The sequence below is a fragment of the Rhopalosiphum padi genome, chromosome 3 (genome assembly GCF_020882245.1).
Source record: "Rhopalosiphum padi isolate XX-2018 chromosome 3, ASM2088224v1, whole genome shotgun sequence".
NCBI classification, from domain to species: Eukaryota; Metazoa; Arthropoda; class Insecta; order Hemiptera; family Aphididae; genus Rhopalosiphum; species Rhopalosiphum padi.
Window position 1 is genome coordinate 54071160 of NC_083599.1, and position 25004 is coordinate 54096163.

Sequence of the window (25004 nt, forward strand, 5' to 3'; positions counted from 1 at the left end):
GTTTCTTTATGTTGTTATAATTCAAATCAAATAACTGTAGTCTGTAGATGCATGGCATTTTTACCAAATGATAATATTATTATTTTCTATACGATATAATTACGACGTACGAAAGTATTTTAAAGTACCTCCTTACGTATGTAAAGTGTAAAGATGACATTTATTTTTTTTATTAATACATAAACAATGTATTTCAAATATAAACATTTCTACATATGTCTGAGCAAAAGAAAAACCGCGACTAAACGAACATTCAATAGATTTGTTATTGTATCATTTACAATAGTACCTATACATTATAATATAATTATGCAATAAATAATAAGTAATAACGAATAACGAATGCTATAATTGGTAAGTTCATTTCAACATTAAATAATAAGAGTAACGACTAACGAGATTATTTATTATATATGTACCTATCAACTTTTCTCTTTCTGATTTACTTCCTCAATTTATTTTTATTATAATATAACTACAGTTATTCAAAGTGATTTAATTCAATTTATTTTATAATAATACAAAAAAAATCTAATTCAGTCAATGGGAGTTGTCCGATTTGCATATTATATAATTAATACCTAAACCTATGCGGGAACCGCCCTGCGCGTGTGCCTAATTATGCAATAAAACGGTTTTTTTCCAGTAATTCTACAGTTATATTCACAACTGGATAAGTCTAACGAGTCAATTTATTTTCAATAAAAATACGTATTTAGGTATTAAATACCAATAAAATATTTTTTACGCAAAAAAATTTTAGTGATGCGTGCCTATCAAAATTTTTAAAACTTATTTATTGCACGAGATATAAATAATACATATTAATATTAAAAGGTAAGTTTTATTTTATCAAATTATTTTTTCTAATACTCTTTAACTTGTAAAATAATACCCCATTAACTAAAAATTATAACCAATGATACATACATAATCTAAACATTATATTTACATTCATCTACTATCCTCCATAGACGTTGTTTTTTTGTCGTACCCAATACCCATATAGTATTATGTTGTCTCTTGTCTACGTCTAAGTGTCTAACTTATAGTAACGCATAACATAGTAAATTTTACATTCAGAAGAATTCATTTCACTGTTATTTTTAACATTGTAGAGAATTGAACTAGCCACTAGGTATTACCAAATTTAAAAGTAAGAATATTATTCTAAGCCCACATATGTAGGTTTTTTACTGTACGTTTTAAAATGCTCATGCGAAAAATATGAGAAGATATATGAGTGCAAGTTTTCTTTAAAAGACCGACAACAAAAATACAGACAAAAAAGTTCTATGAAAAACAAGTCGAATGGAATACAATTTTGGTAATAAAATCCAATATTTATTTTTATTATTACGTACCTAATACGCAAATACAATTATTTTTTAATTAACACTTAATATTAATATTTAACTAATATTTTACTAGTCTAAAATGGTCTAAAAAATGTTTATATAGATACTGAATACTCATCATTTTTAGGTTTAAAATATAAACACTTTTTATTCTCATATAATTAAAAACAAAAATTTTCATTAAAAGAGTAATATCGCTGATTTCAACCTCTGCAAGTATTCCGTCATCCCTTGAATTCAATCCATTATTATTTTTTGATTTAAATAAAAATTCCAACGTTTCAACAAACAAATAATATGTATATTTTTATGCTTGGACAGTAGAGACATAATCAATTTAATAAAATTAATAAAATAATATTTAAGTGGTCTGTAGTATAGACAATATGGTAAACATAAATTGCTATACAATATAACTAATTTTGAATTCAGATAACATTTTACTTATAAACATAATATAGTTTTATTAATATTAACAATTATACAATAATAATTTTATTCTATAGAATTCTATAGTAAATATTAATAAGTAATAATTTATACTACAATTTTATATTTTGTATAAGTATATTAAGTAATATATTTGTTATATGTTATGTGTTTTTACAATTTAATAATTTGTATAATAATAACATTAATAACCAATAAATATTTAAAAATATTTGAAAAAGAAAATATTATATTATAATATTATTTTTATTTTTGGGCGTATTGTAAGATCATTTTGTTATTGTTTTTTTTTATTCATTTTCACAAGTTTAGTATTTGACGTTTACAAAATCAGTTGTGAAATAAAATTTAGAAAATAGTTCTATAGTAGTCCTATATTACAATTGTTATCTTTTTAAATAATTTGAATTTTTTGTGTGCTGTGTACTAGTGTACTGAGTCCGACGTTCGTATTATTACTTCAAAAGTTCAGATTATCTGAGACAATCACCTATTCACTTTTGTATAAAAAAAAGTTAACTTTATCTTTAATATGATTTTGACATAAAATAAAACGAATAACGATAAATGTTATCTTATTTCAAATTATTGCTTTAACGAATATGTAGATACAATTATTCATAAGAAGACGCTAAATCTGCATGCGTTGTCTCTCTCTCTATCTTACAAACGCATAATACAGCACTTTAAACGTTCTGAAGAATTCATTAAACTATTTTATACTTACAGTGAATTTACCTATTATAAATGCTCATAATTCGCTTCAAAATAAAAAATATTAAAAAAAAACCTATATAGTTCACTAGACAACATTCATACATTTTAATTTGATAATATTGATAAGGTAAATTCACTGTAAGCATAAAATAGTTAAATGGATTCTTCAGAATGTACAATTTACTATGTTATGTATTTATAAGACGAGGACAAGGCTTACAGGGGTGTATATTTATATTTATCACTTATTACAAACAATAATAAAATATAGTATATAAAATTAATACCTATAATATATTAAATATATATTATAATTTATATTATAGGTACCTATACTGACAATATTGTTTTCAGATATTACAAAAATAAAATTATTTTTAAATTAAACAACACATTAAACTAATACCTATCAACTGGTAATTTCGACGTGTGTCATCGCAACGAATGTCAACGATATTGGAAAGAATATGTAGGAAGGAAAGCCCTAACACTGTCGGAGTCTATGTATTATACTCATTACTGCAGGTAAGAAAATTAAACTGGAGTTTACAATCACCCATATAATTATATTCTTACTCAATCTATAATCTATGTTCAATATATTGTTATCGCATTGCAAGTATAGTTGTATACTTATATAGTTATATTATACCTAGTGGCTATACTGCTATAGTGGCTAACATTGAGTATAATATAGATAGACTTAAATTAAGTAATTATACCTGCTAAATAGTAAATTCTAATGTAATAATTAAAAAATTATTGGAAGATAAATGTACATTTTCTGTACTATTTGTATATCGTTAATAGGTAGTATAAAAAAGTAAGACATTTAGTAAGTCAGACTTTTGTGTAATTGTACATAATTGGCAAAGAATTTAGCATGCATAATATATCTAAAATCTAATATTTTGTTTCACCGTGTATACATAGAACATAGATATAAGATAACTTTGTTTATTACTTATGTCTTATTAGTTATTATGTATATAGGTTTAGTTTATATCATAATATAGTATATACCTATTCCTATCTATTCGTTCATTCGCGGGGCATATCAGGTCAATATTTCGGTTTGAACTTTTTTCGTAGGAGTAGGACTTATAATTTGTGGTGGGGAGCGGCAGAATGTTGTGTGTGTATGTCGGTAGAAATAATACAATATTATGCCTATAGTGTGATGTCATTTCGAAACAACTTTCAGCCGAGGTATGGAGTCGTCTGAGTGTGTGTGTGACGTGTGCACGGTTTTGATGGTATATGTATATGGTGAAACCAATAATATTAAGTATTAACTTATATTATATATATACATAAATACTATAAATATATATGTGTGTGCATATATAAATATAACTATAATATAGGTAGTTGTATCGAATGATGTGTATTGTTGTCTTAACTACATTCGGTTGCTACGCTGTAAATCGTTAAGTCCGTCGCGCGCGTGTCTGTGTGTGTATGTGTGTTACCGGTGGCGTATTGTATACACTGCAGCGCGATCGGCAGTGTACCGAAAGCCGCGTCACGGGGTGGATTTTTGACGTAACTACTAAGTGAAGGACGCACACAGGTAAATGCTCGCACATGTAAACACACACATATAAAGCACAAGCATAATTAAAAAAAAATATTATATTATTTATGAATTACGAGCACTTAAACTCAAACAACTACACTAATACACTATTTAGTCTCATGGATCCGATAATTACGTTTTTTCATTAGAATGCAGTTTGCGAATCGCTATTGACTTAATTGATATGTTACACTGAAATCACATGATATTAATAATATTAAGAATCATTTTAAAACAACTGTTATATTATAGTATATTATGCGTTGAAAATGCATTAATGTACATGTACCTACTCAATACTGATGACTGATGAGTGATGAGTGATGAGTGATGACGAAACTGCAGTGACCACTATGGATATAATAATAAATTAATGAGTAAGCAAATGCGTCTTATGACCGTATCACGAAAAATATCGTCAAACCATTATTTAAGAAAAACTAAAAAATACGCATCGACAATAAGCCAACATCATTTATATATTAATATAAATATTTTAGTGTTATACAATAGGTATATAATATTAGCCATTATGTCCCATACTGTAACGAAAAAAGTTCACACCTTTCGGATTTGAGGTTTGACGTTTGAAGATATATTATAGACATTATAGTATGATTCGAGTTTATTTTCTATTTTGGTTGATTGGTTCGTACTTACCACCTTATACCACAGTTACGGTATACCACACCATGGAGTAGGTAAACTGTGGTAAATACGTTGCAAACCAACAATTGAATTTAATAATTATATAGTCACATAGATAGTACGAGTATTTACCATAGTTAAATTTTTCAAAACTTAATTATTTTGTACACATAAATACATATTATTCCTAGTAATTCCAGTATACGTTCATGTTCATTATGTATTTCCGGTATTAAATTCTGCGTATAAATATCTAAATCGTTTCCAACTTTATATGGGTATTACGAAAACACGTAAGTATGCATTAAGACCTAAATAATAAAAGAAAATAACTATGATAGGGTTTTATGTTTTCAATTTCAATATTTATTACGAGATATAATATTATGGAACAAATGCAGTTTAGTTCCCACGCGATTTTTTCGATTTTTTTTCTCCAAAACGCGTGTTTTAAAGCACTGAATACAAAAGTCTACTTCAAAAATTCTCGCAAATCATTATTTTGGAAGTTATATCTTTTCAAAGTTTACGATTTTACGCATTTACGCATGTATGCGCGAAACGCTGTATACTTTTCTTTCTTACGTGATCGTATTGGATTGTTACCTCTTATTAATTATGTTAATTTATCTTGTTATAATATTATCATCACTATTATAACTAATTATTATACTTAGATTATTATATTTCACGACTTTCAAAAGGCAATAGAATTAATAATGTTTTATTTTTGGGAACAAATTCTTCATTTTCCAAACATTGATAACTAATAAAATCAATATAACAACTCGATGTCACAATATACTTCGGGCAGTGGCTACGCGTGTGTCGGCTTTCGTCGCTACGTTCCGCAAATCGAAAATATCCCTCGACTTGCTAAGCAAAACCACCTTATGTGGGTCACAGGGTAAAAACTAAAATATGTATTAACAATAATTAATATTAATACGAAAACGTAGGAAAGCAAAGTATAATACAGCGTTTCGTGTACGCATACGTAAATGCGTAATATCGTAAATTTTGGAAAGATATAACTTCCAAATAATGATTTGCGAAAATTTTTCAATTAGACTTTTATATTCAGTGCTTTAAAATAAACGTTTTGGAGAAAAAAAATCGCGTGGGAATTAAACTGCATATATGCCAATATTAGATATATTATATACTACAGATGTAGAATAAAATACTAAATCATGTAATGACTTGTATTGATTAGGGATTGACTAATTAAATTATATTATTAATCTATAAACTCTAATTTATATTTAGAAATTATTTAATTCATTTTATTTCATTTCTCTGTAAACGACATCAGGCGATGTCACATGTTCACTCGGCGGGTTGTTGAAGATGTTTATGGAATTACATCAGTTTCAGTTATGCTATTTCAATAGACTGTTTCGATTTAAATTCACAAGAAAACGTTTTAATTAAAAACTATTAATTATTATTTTCTTTTTAATGTATGCATTTTAAGGCTTTAATAGTTTTAAGTCATTGGCACAATAAGATTAAAACTAACAATTTATGGTACTTATTACCTACTACTTAGGAATTACTTATTAATGCGTGAAATATAAAAACTATTCTTGACTTTTGTAAAGAGTAAAGTATGTCATGTTACAATATGATACATGACTAATAAATGAAAAACCGAGTAGGTATACATAAAAAATAAATAATATACAATAAAATTAATCTTAAATATTATTATACTGATTCAAGTAAATAATCTATGTCATTCTATGATTTATTGAATCCCTTTCACCATACTTCATTTTTATGAAATTATATGGTTTTCACTGTTTTTAAGTCCATCAAGCTAAATCCTGGCATCACTAATTCAAAACTTTTAAAACTTTTTTCGAAAATAAGTTCTATTAGTCACAATTATTTTCAAATTGAAAATTCGAAATTTTCAAGCCAAGTATTACTAATGTATTTTTCAAGGTGCCAGGCTGAAGAATCTTATGTTTTTTTTTTTATTTAAAATAAAATAGTTTGTAATTCAAATATATTTGATTTTTTAATAGGCAAGTCGGTTATAACCTCGTACTATAAATCAAGTGAAACAGCCTTGTTGAAAATTACCCGACAAACAGTCCGTATTTCCGTAACACATATAGCTACTTTTTATGTGTTCCCAATAAATTATAAATAAATAAAAAGTGATGATATAATACACAGTTGAATATTGACGGCTATTGGTTTACTATAATTATTATCATATTCGACGTCTAAAAAATAATTATTATAAGGTTATACGATTAAACAACATTAGTAGATAGTCAATAGAATGTGCTGTTTTCATTTTTCAAATATATTCATTTCATAAGTACAGATAAAAAAATTCAAAATTTATTTAACGACATTTGTAAAATATAACTTTATTTTTTAAATATTTAAATTATTTAGATAACTTGATACACTGTAGTCTGTAATATTAAATAATTTATGCACAGAAATTTTCAAATAGATATATTTCGATATTAATTAAAACGTGTGCAATGCTCAAGTCCAATATCTAAACCATCCAAATCCGAACAATTTGACTGATATTTTAAAATCTAACTATGCCAGGCAGATGCAGTTGCTAATCTGTATTTTACATTTTAAATATTTATGTATCTATCGATTTATAAAAATTAATTTTGAAAAAAATGAATATCTTGTGCTTATTACTTTATAAGATAGAGTTCATTGACATACAAATGTGACTGTAAAGCTACCAACTTTGAGCTGCACTAGCTGCAATACCTTTTTCATTAATTTAATTTATTTAATTGTAAATTATTAATATACGAGTAATATTGAATACAATATTTTGAAATATTTCATATTATTATTATTTATTATTAACTAGTAAACTCGGTTGTAAGGCACTTTGTTCGGCACTACATAATTATTTTAAATGTCATCAAACTAATACTACTAACTACTATCTCACGATTAAAATCACTCGAGTTTGTTTACTCGAAGTTTACGAAGTTTCGAGTAATCTAATTTTATCTCATATTTTTAGATATATTTTGCAGTTTATTTTCATTGCACAAATTTGCCACGATCGATTATTATCAGTATTAGTTTTACTAATATGAATAATTCAATAATAATACAAACGTATTTTATAGTTTTTTATTGTTAACTGTCTAAATAGTAAATTGTAATGCATGTATATTTAAAATGATTCATTCACTTAAGATCGATAGACAGTCCCCATCGATCGTGTAATATGATAGTATAATTTTATTAGTATAAATACAACGTGTGACATACATGAATGCTGAATATGCAACAATCAATGCATTATCACTGTAAAGTGTCCGCGATAAATTATTACCCATTTATTTTCTCCTTACAAAATGTGGAAATGTAGTATGAAATAATATTGTATCACAAGGGTGTTAGAGCCCAGAAGCTTATACTGACTCGGGACTACAGATATCTAATTTTAAACAAAAATAAAAAATTATAATACGATCAAATAAAAAAGTGTATGATATCGCTTTCTTTGATTTTTATAAAAATAAAATCCAATAAGGGTCTATTTATAAGTAAACAAAATCAGTCACATACACGATGCACCCGAGTATCGCTGATTGTAGATAAAATCAAATATCAAAAAAAAATAATAATTCTAAATACAAAATACAACAGCATAAATTATAACGGCAAAGCCAAATACTGCTCATATACCTACTAACCTACTATATCTAGTATCTAGACAACTGATATTTAGCATCATGGATCAGCGAGCATCTATAGTATATTATGTTTTTTTAATTAATATGTTTTCACAAAAACAAAATTCCTAGTATGGTTACTTATCAGTTATCAAATACCAAAAACACGTAAAAATAATTTTTTCGAAAAAAATTAAAAATACAAGTTATAATTTTTAAATCATTATATCTGTGCCCAGTAGCTAGTAACTTAACATTGGTCGTTTTTCTTTATTCTGTGTATAAAAATTTTAATTCCTATTTTAATAATATTATTTTATTGTATATAAAAACAATTAAATCTAATATACAAAATCTAAAATAGGTAATATTGATATTATAAACTAGGTATGTGAAATTAATTTGAACTATTATACTATTATAACTATTATTTTTTAAACTTTAGTATTTCTTATTACTTGATTAATTAATTATCATAAAAGTTTAAAATCAGACATTTATACGATTATACGTACTTATGTACTATATAGTACCTAACTAATAATTTAAGAGGATGCCATACCTGCATGTGTTGTCTCTGTTTTACTAACGTACATGGGTTTTCTATAATATTCCGAATTTCCGATATTTTTGATATATTTAATATTTTTTTTGAGTTGTAGGTATGAATCATATCGTATGATGTAAAATATTGCAGTTTAAAAGTATTCAAATATCGGAGATAATTGTAAATAGATATCGTAGAACAGGCGACGCACAAAAGCAGATAACCCGATAATGTTTTTACTTTTATTTTTTTTACTTCAATTTTTATTTTTATGGTACAATTCACTCTGATATTAAAGTTATATAGGAAAATGGTAATTAAGTATACCTGAACGAAAATTTACAATGCTGCGCTGTGGGTCAGAGAGAGTAAACAAATAACAATGCCCCGACGGCCTGGCATTCAATTAAGCTTGTTTTTATTTATTTACTCGAATGAATACGACAACTATTTCCAATGCAATATTATTTCAATAATGAACATCAGCCGTAATGACTACACTAATGCATTTTTTTACAACTTTATTGCTCACGGATGTTGAGATAAACAAAATGTCCCTTTTTATACTTTTATATAGAATTATAATACAAAAATTGCCTTCTCGATGTTTCCTGCTGATATTTTCACCAACAGGTATACTCGTTCATTATATTATATACAGTATACACCAATAATTCATAATACCTTTGTTGGCACTACGCCACATATTCATTCATATTAGGCAATATACCATAAACATATATATTATTCATGTGTTATTACTTATTATATACACCGCAAAGGCATACAATTATTACAACAGATAATATGGTAAATTCTTCAACTTCTTCAACCATTAGCCTGTCGCCCGTGAATCGTGATGTATGCATTTGGGCAGTGGTTGAAGTGGTTTCCAAATTTCTATAGTCAGGGCCTGATTTAATAAAATTAGGGCCAAGTGCACAATTTTTTGGGGGGCCTTCAAGTCAAAAAAATGTTCTAGAAAAATTCTACATAGAGAGGGAAATTTTAATAATAAAAAAAAATATTTATATGTTAAAAGTGTTAAATACCAAAATACCTATCTCAAAACTCATAAAATATTTGTACATTATTTCATGTACTATAAATACAATTTAGTTACTCAATTTAGTTACTTGGTCTAGTAAATTAAGGACAATGAAAAGACAATAATAATTAAATAACATAACAAAATTATACACTATTAAAATATTAAAAATACTTAAGGATTTTATTATATAAATTTAAATTTAAATTAATTAATTTTAGTCTTCCGTAAAATTATAAAAATGGAAAATAACTTATTAATTTAACAATTTATTCTGTATAATTAAAATTAAATAAAAAATTGCCAATTTCTATTTACATTTTATCATAAAAGAGTTTAAATTAGTTATTAGGTATCAAATATTTCTGATTTTCAAACAATTTTCTATTATTATTATTTTAATATTTATTTTGTGATGGTAACTTATTAGCACTGGGATATGAAATGACAAAAATAACCAAAATTCAACTGATAATTTAATGATAAGAATAAACTAAAGTCTGAACATTGATAGTTGGTATTACATTTTAGAAAATACATTTTTGTGGAATTAATTAAAAAAATAATAATTTTCTACAACTTACAGAGCCCGGGGGCCCCCAGAAATTGGGGGCCAAGTGCAAGTGCTCCATCTGCACTTGCATAAATCAGAGCCTGGCTATAGTTTCCCTAAAAACGGAATATTTCTTCGTGAATACTTTCGTGAATGCAAATGAATATAAAAAAAATAGGTTGAAAATTATTTAATATTTTATAATTAATTAGATATTTTTGATTTTTATGATGAATATGTGATTTTACAATCATATGTTATTTTTGTCTGTTTATACTATGTTACAGTAATGGTAAGATAGCATTGACACAAAAAATTAATATGAAGTTTATATATGTGTAACATATTTTTCAATATTTTATAATAAAAAATAATTTAATAAAAATATAATATCTTTTGAAATATACCTTGGTATATTTTATACGTCTATTATGTGTGTATGTATTTTTATCGTGTTTTCACTTTTTTACTCAGTTCAAAGTGCGATATTATTATGTATTTATATTATAAGTAACGGAATGTCGCGTGAGTCTCGGGGCGGTGGCGTGTCTGTTCGCAGTTTGTGTATAGGCATATGAAAATACTCGTCCCTGGTACCGACTACCGACGTTATATTATTTTGCTCTTAACTCCGATTTTCTTAATACATACACACACACACGCAGACTCGATTGCTGGATTTTACTTATCGTTATTTATGTTTAATTATATTCCTAAACAAAATATATTGTATATTTATATAGGTTGAATTATGTATATAATATGTCAAATTACATAGGTACCTACATAAAGTATATTTTATAAGGTGTACTATTATACCAATATGGCGATATGGTAAGTACTAAATAAGAAGTATAATATATAGAAGTGTTGGTCTGTTGATTTTTTTCTATTCGTAATTTTCTCGATTGCCCAATTATGTGGTTCATGTGCATTACCAAATAGGTTATTATATTTCTCGAGTATGTAACATTATTATTGTTTCGAATCGGATGCATACACTGATAGACTTGAATTATTTTAGTAGTTGAATCAGTTATTTCGAACAGCAATTCAATGAATTAACGAGGAAATATAATATTAATTATTGTGTTATATTATTGTTGCGTACTTGCAGTGAAGTTTTTTGACCCACTATCCACTTTTTTCTATTAATACCTAAATCAAAAAATATTTAACTTTATTTTTATTTCAGGGAATAAAAAGGTAATATGAAAAAAAAAATAAATATAAAATTATGTAACTTTACGAGCACTTCTTTCGGTTTATTTTGGAAATAATGGTGTCACGATAAAAATAAATAATACAATTTTAACAATAATTTTCTATGAAACATAATGAATTTCTATAAATATAACAATGCGTATAAAATAAATATGTTTTGGAACAAAAATAAAAAATTGTGTTCATTTTTACTCAAATCAATATTATACCATTTATACCTAATATTAGTTAGGTAATATTATGTATAAATAAATTATTGCAAATTATAAGCTCAATTTTTACGTTAATGTATGACGTCAAAAGTTATTCATGACGTTTTATGGAAATAAATGCTAGATGGGGACTTACCTATATTACTATTTACTTATTATGGTATTTATAATTTATTCATTTAATAATATAATTTATTATTTTTATTTAGTGTGACATATTATTTAAAAAAATTAATAATACCAGGCAACTAAATTAACATAAACTTTCTTTGTTGTTATAATATCTATACAAGCCTGATGGTACTTGATATATTAGGTATAATATATTATTTGTAACAATAACTATTAACTAATAATATAATCAGTGTGTATTTACATTTTTTAGTATTTCATTTATGACCCTGGTCCATTAAGTTATAAACTAAACACTCACAAGGCTCTAGAGAGTAGAGACCAACAGTATTTTCTCATTTTATATGACCCTCAGTTCTAAATTTATTAATAGATAATAGTTATTACTTATTATACAACAATTACAAGTTTACAAGCAGTAATTACAAAGTAAAATATTAACTTAAACTTTTAACTTCGGTTTTTACTTAGTTCTATATTTGTATTATGTATAATGAAAATTCCATACAACGAATTTTCATTTAATTTTTTTATAATACAATGCTTTTTGCCTATAAGACTGTAATATGAAAGTTTCACCATAATAAACAGTAGAGCGTCGATTATCCGTACCATAGGAATTTTTATACAAATTTATTTTTTGTTTAATTTAATTTAGTTTTATCATTCGTTATGTTCGTTTTATCGTGTATACAGGATGATTCTTTTATCATGAACCGTTCATTATTTCAAAAAGTATTCATGTTTTTGAAAATATTTATACCGTAGAAGATAATAAAATAATCTCGCATTTCATAATATACAGTGATTCTTTTATCATGGACAAAGCAGAATATTTTTCTGAGTATTTTGATACATAAAAATCTAATTTAGGGCGAGTAGGATATGAGTTATATAAGTGTTTAAAGTTTTGATGCGCGTAGTGGAGGGTATCCCGCAAAATGTCCACTACTCCGCTTGTCTAAAATTTAAATACGTATAACTCATAAACTACTCGCCTTAAATTAGATTTTTATGTATCAAAATACTCAGAAAAATATTTTGCTTTGGAATATGAAATTAAAACTATGTTGTCATTCAAAAAACTAAAAAATTTTAAAAAAAAATTAAGGATAAAAAATATTTAAAAATATAATTTTTTTAAAAAACGTTGATTTTTTAACAATTTGAAACAATGTAAGAAAATATTTTTAAAAACATGAATACTTTTGAAATAATGAGTGGTCCATGATAAAAGAATCACTGTATATTATGAAATGCGAGATTATTTTATTATCTTCTATACGGTTCACTCTATAAATTATAATGTATCATATTATTATAGATAAGTAAAGTTATACATACAAGTAAATACGTTTTAACTTTATTTATTTATTTTTAATGCTTATTTGATTATCCGCACCCCTCTCGGTCCCAATTAATGCGGATAATCGACTCTATATTATATTATATTTGGTCATGCACCAAAATTGTATTTAATATTTTTCGAAAAAAAAATTCTTATTTTTTAAAACGTTGTTGAACTTTATAACGCCAACGCTAAGTTCCAAAACCGGAAATACTTTTTTTCTATGTAGTCATTAGAAAATAAATTATAAGTATTAATAAGTAATGATATCCAAAGCACTTTGGTTGTAAAAAACGATAACTTTACGACTTTAGTCTTTACGTATATATCATCAAATACAATCTGTAAATTGACATAAACTAAAACTATAGCTGGTACTGTATCCGTAAAATTATATATTTATATTTTATTATATACTATCACCATAGTAGATATAATAAATATTTATTTGATGGTACATTGTACATGCACGATAATGATAAATAGTTGATATAATATTTATAACTTATGAATTATGATACATAGATTTTTATGCTGCGTATACTATGTTATATAGGGATTTATATATTGGATATAGACATATAGTTATTATACCTATTTTTATCATAAACCTATTTGGCTATTCACACTGTTTTATTGTAAGGTTGTGTTGTCTCAGATGTTAACAACTAGGTACCTATAATAAGTATATTCAATATATATTATTATAATAATTAAATACAAAAAATATGATAAATGCAATGTTTACGTTGTTTACGACAAAAATTGATATCTAATGCTGTATACCAGAGCCGTACCCACTTGCCTACCATTTTATTTTTGTACATCATCGTAATTTATAGTTCGCACGATTTTTTCCGATCTTCTACACTGAACGTCATTTTTATTAGAACATATTTTGATGCGTATAGTTGATTCGTTGAGTTAAAAATAAGATTTTCATTTCTCAATATTTACATATTATTTATGAGAAACTAATAAAAAAACAGCGGTAAACTAGAGTATTTATGCATCACCAGTTTTTAACATTTAATTTTGTTATTGTTAATTTAGCAAATATAGAAATCATAATCTTGAAATTGTCATCAAATTTTAAATAATATTAATTATATAATTGTATAGATATTATATCATTTTTAAAAAATGTTAGCTTTCTGATCTACTTATACAGATTTAATATAAAAGTTTTACTTAATATTTTATTTTTAGACTGATGTTAATAAAATTTGTGATACAACAAAATACTTTAAATTAGAATGCAAGATTCGTTATGAACAGTCCCAACTATAAGTCTATAAATGTATAATATTAAGTGAATAGTAGATTTTATCATTTTATTTTTGGATTTTTACACCAAACTAACTACTAACATATTATACAGAGTAATTATAAAAGTTTATGTCATAAAATGTCATACAGAGTGATTATATAAGTTTTATTTAAAATATTCTAATTTGCACTTTTTTCCTACCATCAAAATAAACAATAACCGGACTTGAAAAAAATAATTATACAAGAAAAAACAGAAAATAGATAATGACTGTCAAATGTTGTTTTTTTTGGTCAATAACAATAATATTATGGTTGACTAGTCTAGTCGTTATATCTTAGTTCACATAATATTTTTAAATTAAATTTCTATTATAGAATTGGTATATTTGTTGAACTTGAGTAAAATATAATAGAGCATCTTAAAGTGGTTAATACACTATCAAAAACACACATATCAGTATATCATTTCATCACTCAACCTAGAATCTAAAATATAAAACGAACAAAACATATAGCTTATTATACTTTTCTTGTTTGCTCAGTATCTAAAATAGAACTCGTCATTTTTTTATATGATTTTATTTCTGGTGTAATTTGAGGTTCGATAATTATTACTTAATTAATACTCTTAATATGTATAAATTACTTAAAAATTCAATTCAACTGTCTGTTTTTTTTAATAAAAATTATTTCAATGAATTTTGACCCTAAAATAATTTTTTATATGTGATTATTTTACGAAATTTTCGTGTTCCGTAGAATAACACTTTAATATGCTTCTTCACTGCAGACATTTTTAAAATGTTAAAAATAGTTATCACGTAGCGGTCATATGCCCATATCCTACAAAAATTAAAAGGAAGCATTGGAGAGGTAATGTTTGTTCGATTAACAACAATGGGTAGAACTATATACAAATAATGAAAGTAGTTTATATTGTGTGCTGTGTCGTTAGCTTTTAAATGGAATCTTTTTGGGTCTCTTATTGTTACATTTTTAAAAGACATTTTAATGTAGATTTGTAAATTATATTACCTATTACTTAAGGCATTAAAATAACGGTATATAGGTACACTATTTTATTAAGGTACTTACTATGCACGAGTATTATACATTTATACGCACAACGCACGTGTTTGCTCCTCAATGCTTAAAATATCGTTAATTGATTTTTGTTAAAATGCTTTTCATCTCGTGATCATTATTTTTTTAGATAGGTAGTAAAGTTAATTAGTATAACTTTTCGTAAATGTACCAATTGCCCCCACATATTATTATATACAAATCTGTAAAATAGGGGAAGTAAATTATTGAAAATCTGATATCAATAATTCAGCCTATATGGCTATATCAGAAAAATTAATTGAATTTTCTGACTATTTAGTTGACACATATATTTCATCCAATTTAACTTTTCCGCCTTTCTGTAGGCTATGAATTCGATCGATTCAGAAAGGACTACAAATGCGTGTGAATCATTTTATTAGACTTTTTCGATAAAACTTTAGTTATGCACATCCAAATATTTTTATTTTTACAAATATTCTAAAATCTAAAAGAAATTCAAACGAGTTCTTATAATTCTATGAGTAGAGTACAAGAAGCAAAAAATATCACTAATAATAGCTTATACATAAAAGCAAAACCGAAATTGAAAATGTTATAAATATATATAAAAATAATAATATTAGCAGATTTAGATTTTTTTAAATTTGTTAGTCATTAATATAAAACATAATACATACTATAGTACCTACTATACTCTAATATACTATTCATACTATTTTACATTGACAAATTACATTGTATGCCACTAATAATTATAAAATAAAATTATTGTATTATTCATATTATTTTTACAAATTTTACCAATCATTTTATATTATTTTACTTTTTTTACAAATTACATTGCACGCCGCTTATAATTATTGTATTTATCCTTTTATTGTTTTATTTTATCCATGTGAAATGGTACCTCGTAATTATAGGATGGCTAGAGCCGATGTCCCTTTCTATACGATAAGTTTGGTATCTTAAAAGTTTGTTTTTGTAATTTGGTGAGTATAAGAAATAATTAATCTTATATTTTTGTTTTCATATATTATTATTATTAAAATAATAGAGAGAGGGAGAGAGAGAATTAAACAATACTATAAAACTATAAAACTTATAAGTAGGTAAAAGTATTTTGTGAAACAAATAGAAAATTTGAAAAAAATAATTTTTATAATTTTATTAAAATTTAACTTTTGCAGTATATATTGTAGTATTATACAATTGTACATATTTATATGAAATAAAATTTAATAAATTAATCTTACATAATATGCTTACGACAATTTTCTTATTATTATATTTAGTTATTTAATTAGACATTTGTGATTTATATGACATATAGATTTTAAATGTTATCCCGTATAAGCAAACTATATAATACTATTAATTACTTATATGTAACTTTTAATGCTTTTATACTTTTATACTTTTATATATTAATTATTAAGAATTGACTTATGCATTTTTCCGAACATTATTTGTGTGTGCTTCCTGTAAAATTATAGTAATAGGAAATATAAATTATAATTAGTATGATTCTGTAAAATGTTAAAAAAAGCAGTGATATTTCAATATATTAAAATATGATGTATTATAATGTATTACTTTTAAAGTTTTAACCCATACATTTTTATATCGGTGATTAGGAATACGACTAGGTTTAAAATGGTGGTATGGGATCCAAAATACCAATTAACCTTAACCTAAGTTCCTGACCCAGTGACCTTTTCGATACTATTTCCATCCTGAAAAAAACTTAATTTAAAATAAATTATTGAACATTTTTCTAAACACTTGAAAAATGTGCTTAATTTGATTTGAAAGTTTAATTCTTTAATTCGTCAAACATTGCAATATAAATATATTTTCTCTATAAATAAAATCAGAACCTCCAAAACATTTTTCGTTCACGATGATACGTTATAAAAGGATGGGATAAATGAATTACATTATATCAAAATTCCAGTCCTAATAATCATGATTTTTTTCAGACATCAGTCGATTTAATATACAAACAATCGGCATTATACGACACCAAAACCTGTATATGAGTCGATAGGTGAGTGCTCGCTGAAAACGGGCGAGAACGGCATCCTTTGTCTACAAGTATTGCAGTGCTTAGTGTTGGTGTACAATTGTATCCAGCACTCTCACCACGGCTGATCCTGTACGGAAATGCTAAATGCGACCGAATCGTTTGCCAGTCGTGTCGGTCATCGTCGTTGCGTTCGCGATGGCCGCGTCGTTACTGTCATCTGCGCCTGGTGCGGCGCGGGCTGGTTTCGCTTGCCTCAGCAGTCCTTGTGTGCACGGCGTATGCGTTGACCATCTTAATAGGCAAGTATTAAAGTATACAATACCATGTTGAGATGTTGTGATAGAGAGGGGTCCAAAAAGAGCCAATCCTAGGGAATGATGGACACAGTGCTAGTCTGTACATACGGCATACTAGATGCCTCCCATCCTTATAAAAAGGTTGGCAAATAAAAAGGTTAATATACACAATATAATATTGCCTCTCGTATAAAATTAAGTAAACTGTTATAAAAGGTGTCTTTAGATATTTAAATAAATCACCGGTTTCGACTTTCTTGCAGTCATTGAGAGTATACAATAGTGTATCAAAACAACATAATACTCAATATCTTTATGATTCTTAACTATATGGTTAAAAACAAATATGATAATACTATATAGTAAAAACAATATTCTCATGAAAGATCTTCGGTGTTTAAAAAGAAAAGAGAAATATCTTTTAAAAATAATATATTGTAAATCAAGCATAATATGTTATTCTTTTATAATATTATTATGTTTCTTCCTAGTAATTAATTATTAATAAAGTAATACCCGACTGTTTCGATAAAATTTTCTTATTCCCAGTTCCCACGATAAATATATTGATAATTTACTAACGATGGCTGTTCTAATTAATTACAATATAATGATCAATGACTATTATATTCCCTCCAAAAGCCATTAGTCACTAGTTCCAGAATAAAAATAAGCCAAAAAGTCACTTTGGAGTCTGCTGTATTGTAAATAAGGTGTTACGTGTTTATTGTCCTATAGGTTCTTCTTGTAAGTTGTAATACATAAATACATATAAAATTAAAGTATTATTATATTAAATACATAAATTAAAAAAGGAAAGTAAGTGGGTAGGTTACCAATTGGGTAGATAACTGTTAGATGTAAATTTAGGTGTCGAGTGGTCGATCTACAGGTCGAGTAAGTTATTATGGCGTATGGGTGTGTTAAATTTCAATACATTGTAAACGAAAAACAATTCTGAGCTTCATTATTTATATGCATGAGAATATTTTAATTTTTTTGGTTTTTTTTTATCAATATATCAATTAAAAATGATTTACTGGGTAGAAAATTCAAAACAAAACTCCTCATAGGTAGTTTATTTCTTAATTAAAAAATATTGAAAATCTATAGTCACATTTTTTGATAAGCGTGTTGAACATTTTGACAAAATTCATAGAAATCGAGAAAACTAATAAATTATTTTCTAGAAAGAGATTAATAAATTTTTTTATTTCATGCCTAAAATTTTAAAATTCAACACAAGGTTCTTTTAATTTAATAAGTAGTTTATACTGAAACCAAATTTTCTATCTAAAACCACCCTCAAAGTTGAAAATCGAATCATTTTATTGACTTTATTTTATCGTGTACACATACACAAAAAAAGATATCATTTAATGCTTCAGAATCTAAAATTCGAAAAATTCGAATATTTATTAATAAGTTGCGTGAAAACAGTCGGAATATTTTGAAAATTGCATAATATTTAGTAAATAAATAAGTAGTATTATAAATACAGTATTTTAACAATTTAAATTTTGTAAATAACTATTTATTTTTTCCATTTTTTTTTATTTATTCTATTCTTTTGTAACTTACTAAAAAATTCTTATTTTTCCTCTTCGAAAGTAAAAAATGTACATAGTTAAATGTAAAACCATTAACCAATACATTTATCTCTATTCTCTTTGCTTAGAATCTAAAACATATAATTCATAAGCAATTTATTATTTAAAATTTTTAAGTTATCTTTATTGATTTATTGAATTATTTGAGTTAAGGTAAAGGTTATATAATTATAAGTAAATTTATAATTGTGATTTTTATTGCATTATTCCAGAAAATTTTACTATTTTATTTTTGTTTCTTCTTTCTTTCTCCATAAATACGGAATTCTACTCATCTAAAAATATCACATGTTATTCCTGACCTATAAATAATATATGAAAATAATAAATTTAATCTCGTGTTAGGTGGACACAGACACACAGTAAATATAATTTTAAAATGTTTGAAATACTCTGCATTGTTAAACGTGCCTGTATAAACTAGTAACTTTCTTTTTAGAAATTTAGAATTAAGTTCACACATAACGTATTTAATCAATATTACGTTCAATATTAAATCGAAATATCAATCGAACAACTCAATAACGCGTCATTCTAATTTTTAATAACATTTTTAATTTTTACAGCACATACACTTGTTATTGCATTGATGGTTATACAGGTGTCCGGTGTCAGACCAACTGGGACGAATGTTGGTCTTCTCCTTGTCTCAATGGTGGACTTTGTCTCGATGGAATAGCTGATTACAATTGTTCGTGTCCTGAAGGCTATACTGGTAAATAATAATAATAATAACATAGTCATATAATTAATATTATTTGTAGTGTGTAAATGTCGTAAGTACGTAATATTATAAATTATAATACAAAAAAATTCAGTTATACACTAATATTATATTTGGTTTCATATGACATGTATATTGTATGTATAGAGAACATAGATTTAAATTACATAGGTTGGTCGAGTATGCCGAAGAAAAATTGTTAAATTTTTATTTTAAGTGTTTTGAATTCTCTAATATCATCTGTGTATATTATTTATTTCATATTTTGAAATGAGCTATTATAGTAAGCAGTGTCATAACTCATACACTAACAACAATATGTTTATATACTTTGTGGCTGGTTCCAACTTCCAATCAATTATCTTTTTCACCGTTTGAACAGTGACTTGAGGATAAATATAATTTCTTCTCTCTCAAGATAGGGATTAGAACTATGTCCTACATTTTTTAAGCTTTAAATATTTAAATATTATTTATTTATCTGTTTATACCTCAGGACACGATTGTGAACTCAACGTTAACGAATGTCTGTCAAATCCGTGCCAAAATAACGGAACTTGTTTGGATTTCACCAATGGATTCACGTGTCAATGTTCTGCCGGCTACACTGGTCAGTTGATATTTTAATTTATTTCACGTTTTAATTTATATAGATACAATTTTATAAGTATTGCTCTGGTTTTTATGCTTTGCAACATTTGTTGGAAATTGAAAATTACACGTAAACAGTTAATTTTCTCACAAATATTTCATATTTATATTTATTTATAGATTTGTATAATAATTATGTTGTTGTAATTTTTGGTATTGCATATTCTCTAGATATTTGTTGTGTATAGGGAGTGATTGGATGAACTCAAGAATTATAATGTGAGTGTAGTAAATTTAATGTTTTTTTTACCTGTAGTACCTACATTTATTTTGAACACTGATATAGTATAGGAATGCAACAGATATTTTTATCACATAATAATATAATATATTACCTATTCATAACAAGTATTTTATTTTGTTGATTTAAATATTAATAAGAATTTTAATATGTTTACTGTCTATAATTATACCTACTGAATAAAATATTTATCACAGTTTATAGAAATGATCATTGTATTGAAATAGTATAAGAACAAAATATATAAAAGAATAGCTATAATGAAAATGTAGAAACATTTCGGGGGGGGGGGGGGGGGTTATAAAAGAGAAAACGTTGAAATTAATTAAAAAATAAATGAACAAATAATGTATAGGTCATCAGTCATCACTCATCATTAAAACCATATCATACATTCCGAAAAAATGATTATAGATAATTTCCAAAAGGCGCTTTTTTTACTCTAAAATACACACTCTCTCTCTCTCTCTCTCACACACACACACACACACATATAAATAATAATAACAATAATTAAAATGGTTTTTACCATAAAATGATTGTAGTTCTTAAAAGGCCTAGCTGCTGTTAGTCTGTATGCAATGAGCCTAAAAAAAGCAGGCTGTTTGGAAAAATAATAAGTAGTTCGCAAACGGGCTACCCCATTGCAAAGAGCCGTCTTCTTTTTACAAAAAAAACTAATTTTCCATATGGCCTACGACATACAAATCTATATTAATATATTTTAGGTGATAAAATGAAGATAATAATGCCTGCTAATAAAGGAATTTAGCTTATTATTATTTAAACATATTATAATGAACTATGAAGTTTATTATATATGTAAAACGGTAAATACATAAAATACATTTTGACTTATAATAGGTACAATATTTAATTATTTTTTTTTATAAATAAATTTACTTTATCAAAATTGTCAATCGTATACGTTTTTAGGGACAAGTTGTGAAATCGACTTGGCTGTGTGCAATTCAACAGGTGAAATATTATGTAAGAACGGTGGCGAATGCATTGAAGGTCCTGGTGTGTCTTTTTCGTGTAACTGCTCACCAGGTATGTCTCATTGATGACGATCAATTGACAATTATATACTTGCATGAACATTTTTATTTATATTAGTGAAGTAGTATTATAATTTAATGATCGTTATGACTTTATGAATGGAGGAGTACAATATAATTTTTGTAAATTTTATCTATTTCTCCGTTCTCCCCTCAAAAATGTTTGTATGCATCATAAGTACCTCTCAATATAACCATTATGATGTGTAGGGTATGGAACATAATCCATTTATTTTTTTTTTACATATAATTTTCATAGACACAAATATTTTACTAAACTATATGAATGTCGGATTGCATTTTACTAAACGTTTAACGAACCGTTGGCGTCTTAATGAATAATTAAAATTGTATTCATTCATAAAATTTTTTAAACTTTCAATAATTTAATTAGGCTGTTAAAATATAGGTTACCAGCTCATTAAACTAATAATATAATTTTTTATAATTAATTAATATAAGTATATTTAATATTCATACATACAAAATATAATATAAATATACATATGTGTATCATTTTTTTGATATACATATTTTGATTTTGTTTATTTTTCCACCCTTTCTATAAATAGCGGAAAATATCGGTGAACATAAGTATCTGGTATTTAGAGGTTTCACTGTATTTATTAATATCTGATATGTATATTATAAGTACATTTATAAATGTATTTATGTATGGCATAATACACGGAAACAAATAAATAACTATATAATATACGAAATACAAATTTTCCTCGTAATTACACCACTGTCTAATTATAATACTAAGTCAAGGCTTATGTTTAAGCATATGTATAGGCAATAAGTTGTGAATAGTTTTTGGGAATTTCGAACGCATTTATTTAAGTATAAGAGTTAGAAAGAATAAGAAATAAAATTTAAGTATAAGAATGTAAGGTACACATTTTTTTAAAATTTGTAATGTACATTTTCATTTTTGTACTGTACACTAAAATAGGGGATGACCGCTTGCATATAAAGATATAGTATAATATTTCATATTTCAGGGTGGAGTGGGCGGACTTGTGAGGAAGAAATCGACCAGTGTGATTCTCGTCCATGTAAGAACGGTGGTCTGTGCATCAATAGACAGACAACATACTCGTGTGCCTGTCTTTTTGGTAATTACTTATAGACTAAAAATAGTATGCTTATTATTGTTTAAAATTTAAATGATTGGATATTCGCAAAGATTTAAGTAAAATTATGCCTACAATTGCACTGGCTTATGCAGGTTACACGGGTCGAGACTGTGACGTGACACTGCGTCTGTGCGAAGAACATGAGTGCCAAAATCATGCGCTTTGCTTAGTCGAGGACCAGACATCGGTTTGTTACTGTGTCCCAGACTATCATGGGAAATACTGCCAATATCAATACGATGAGTGCCAACTAGGAATAAGGTAAGGATATTTTAAAAAAACCGGTACCCTATTATCCTGGTATATCTACGCTTTGTAGAGCCATAATAATTTAATGTATAAGAAGTAAGCACATTGCTAGCTATACCAGGTTAAACATTAAGGTATATTAGGGTATATTAAGGTATACACTAGTAAAGAAGTAATCGATATTTCTCATTTTGAACTTTAAAATTAAAGTCAATTTACCTATTATCAAACTTCAAGGTAAGAATATTATATAGATCATCTCATTTGTATTGGTATTGTCATTTTAAAATATAGGTTATAATTATGTAAAATATTTGGTATAGATAACTTTAAAATTCTCATAACTCACTTTAAAATAATATGAATTTATATTATTATTATTTGTTATTTATATTAATACAAAAGCATATGATATGGCCTAGATAATATTCTTACCTTCAAGTTTTTAATTGTTTGATAATAGTTAAATTGACTCCAATGTTAAAGCTAACAACATAAAATTGATTCCACTGAACAAATTTGTTGTTTATGTTCATAAGACAAAGAATGCGAGTAATGCATTACGTATACTTCTAAAACAACGTAGTAAAAACTATTTCACGCGGACAAGGACCACTCAGGCTGTAATCCAAGTAAAGCAACCAAATTTTAATAGGTATTAGAAAGAGAAGATTTTGGACTTAACAACATCGTTTTTATTTTTCCTATATAAAAATCATAAAAAAAGTTTATTCAAGTTTAAAATACATAAAAATAATGGATTTTGAAAAGATAAGAACTTTTTTCATATTACCTAGTGATATCAAAAAATTAAAAACGATGTTGCACAGCCAATGTTTTTCTTTGTTTCTTGCACGCGTGAAACGCTTTTTTTATGTTGTATGTTTGTAAGACGGAGACAACACATGCGGATGAAGCTTCCTCTATAATACGTATACATAATTATTGTGGTGTTAAGTACAACTTTTCAAGTTTATTATAAAATATCCTATTTATAATATCAAAAGGGAAAAAATAATTTTTGGTATAAACCGAAATAAAATAAATTACTGCATATGTATAAAAAAAAACTTATGTGAGGTGTGTGGCTTATACAAATATTAAAGTTAAGTTTTTTGTGGATTTTATAAAATGATTTATCAAAGAACACGAATTTATAAAGAAG

At 25.9% G+C, this 25004-nt stretch overlaps 1 protein-coding gene across 2 annotated transcripts in view; it reads left to right on the forward strand.

The window, feature by feature from the left end:
• Positions 1-2931: 2931 nt before the first annotated feature.
• LOC132924547 (protein eyes shut) overlaps positions 2932-25004 on the forward strand; it is a 40935-nt gene continuing 18862 nt past the window's right edge. The window contains exons 1-7 of one of the 2 annotated variants that reach the window (XM_060988923.1): positions 2932-3050; positions 17819-18164; positions 20338-20486; positions 20992-21105; positions 22324-22440; positions 23456-23569; positions 23683-23851. In XM_060988923.1, coding sequence (XP_060844906.1) covers positions 18010-18164; positions 20338-20486; positions 20992-21105; positions 22324-22440; positions 23456-23569; positions 23683-23851 — 818 coding nt within the window. In that variant the 5' untranslated portion in view covers positions 2932-3050; positions 17819-18009. Of the gene's footprint in view, positions 3051-3873; positions 4099-17818; positions 18165-20337; positions 20487-20991; positions 21106-22323; positions 22441-23455; positions 23570-23682; positions 23852-25004 lie in introns of those variants that run through there. The other variant, XM_060988922.1, reaches the window with a different exon arrangement.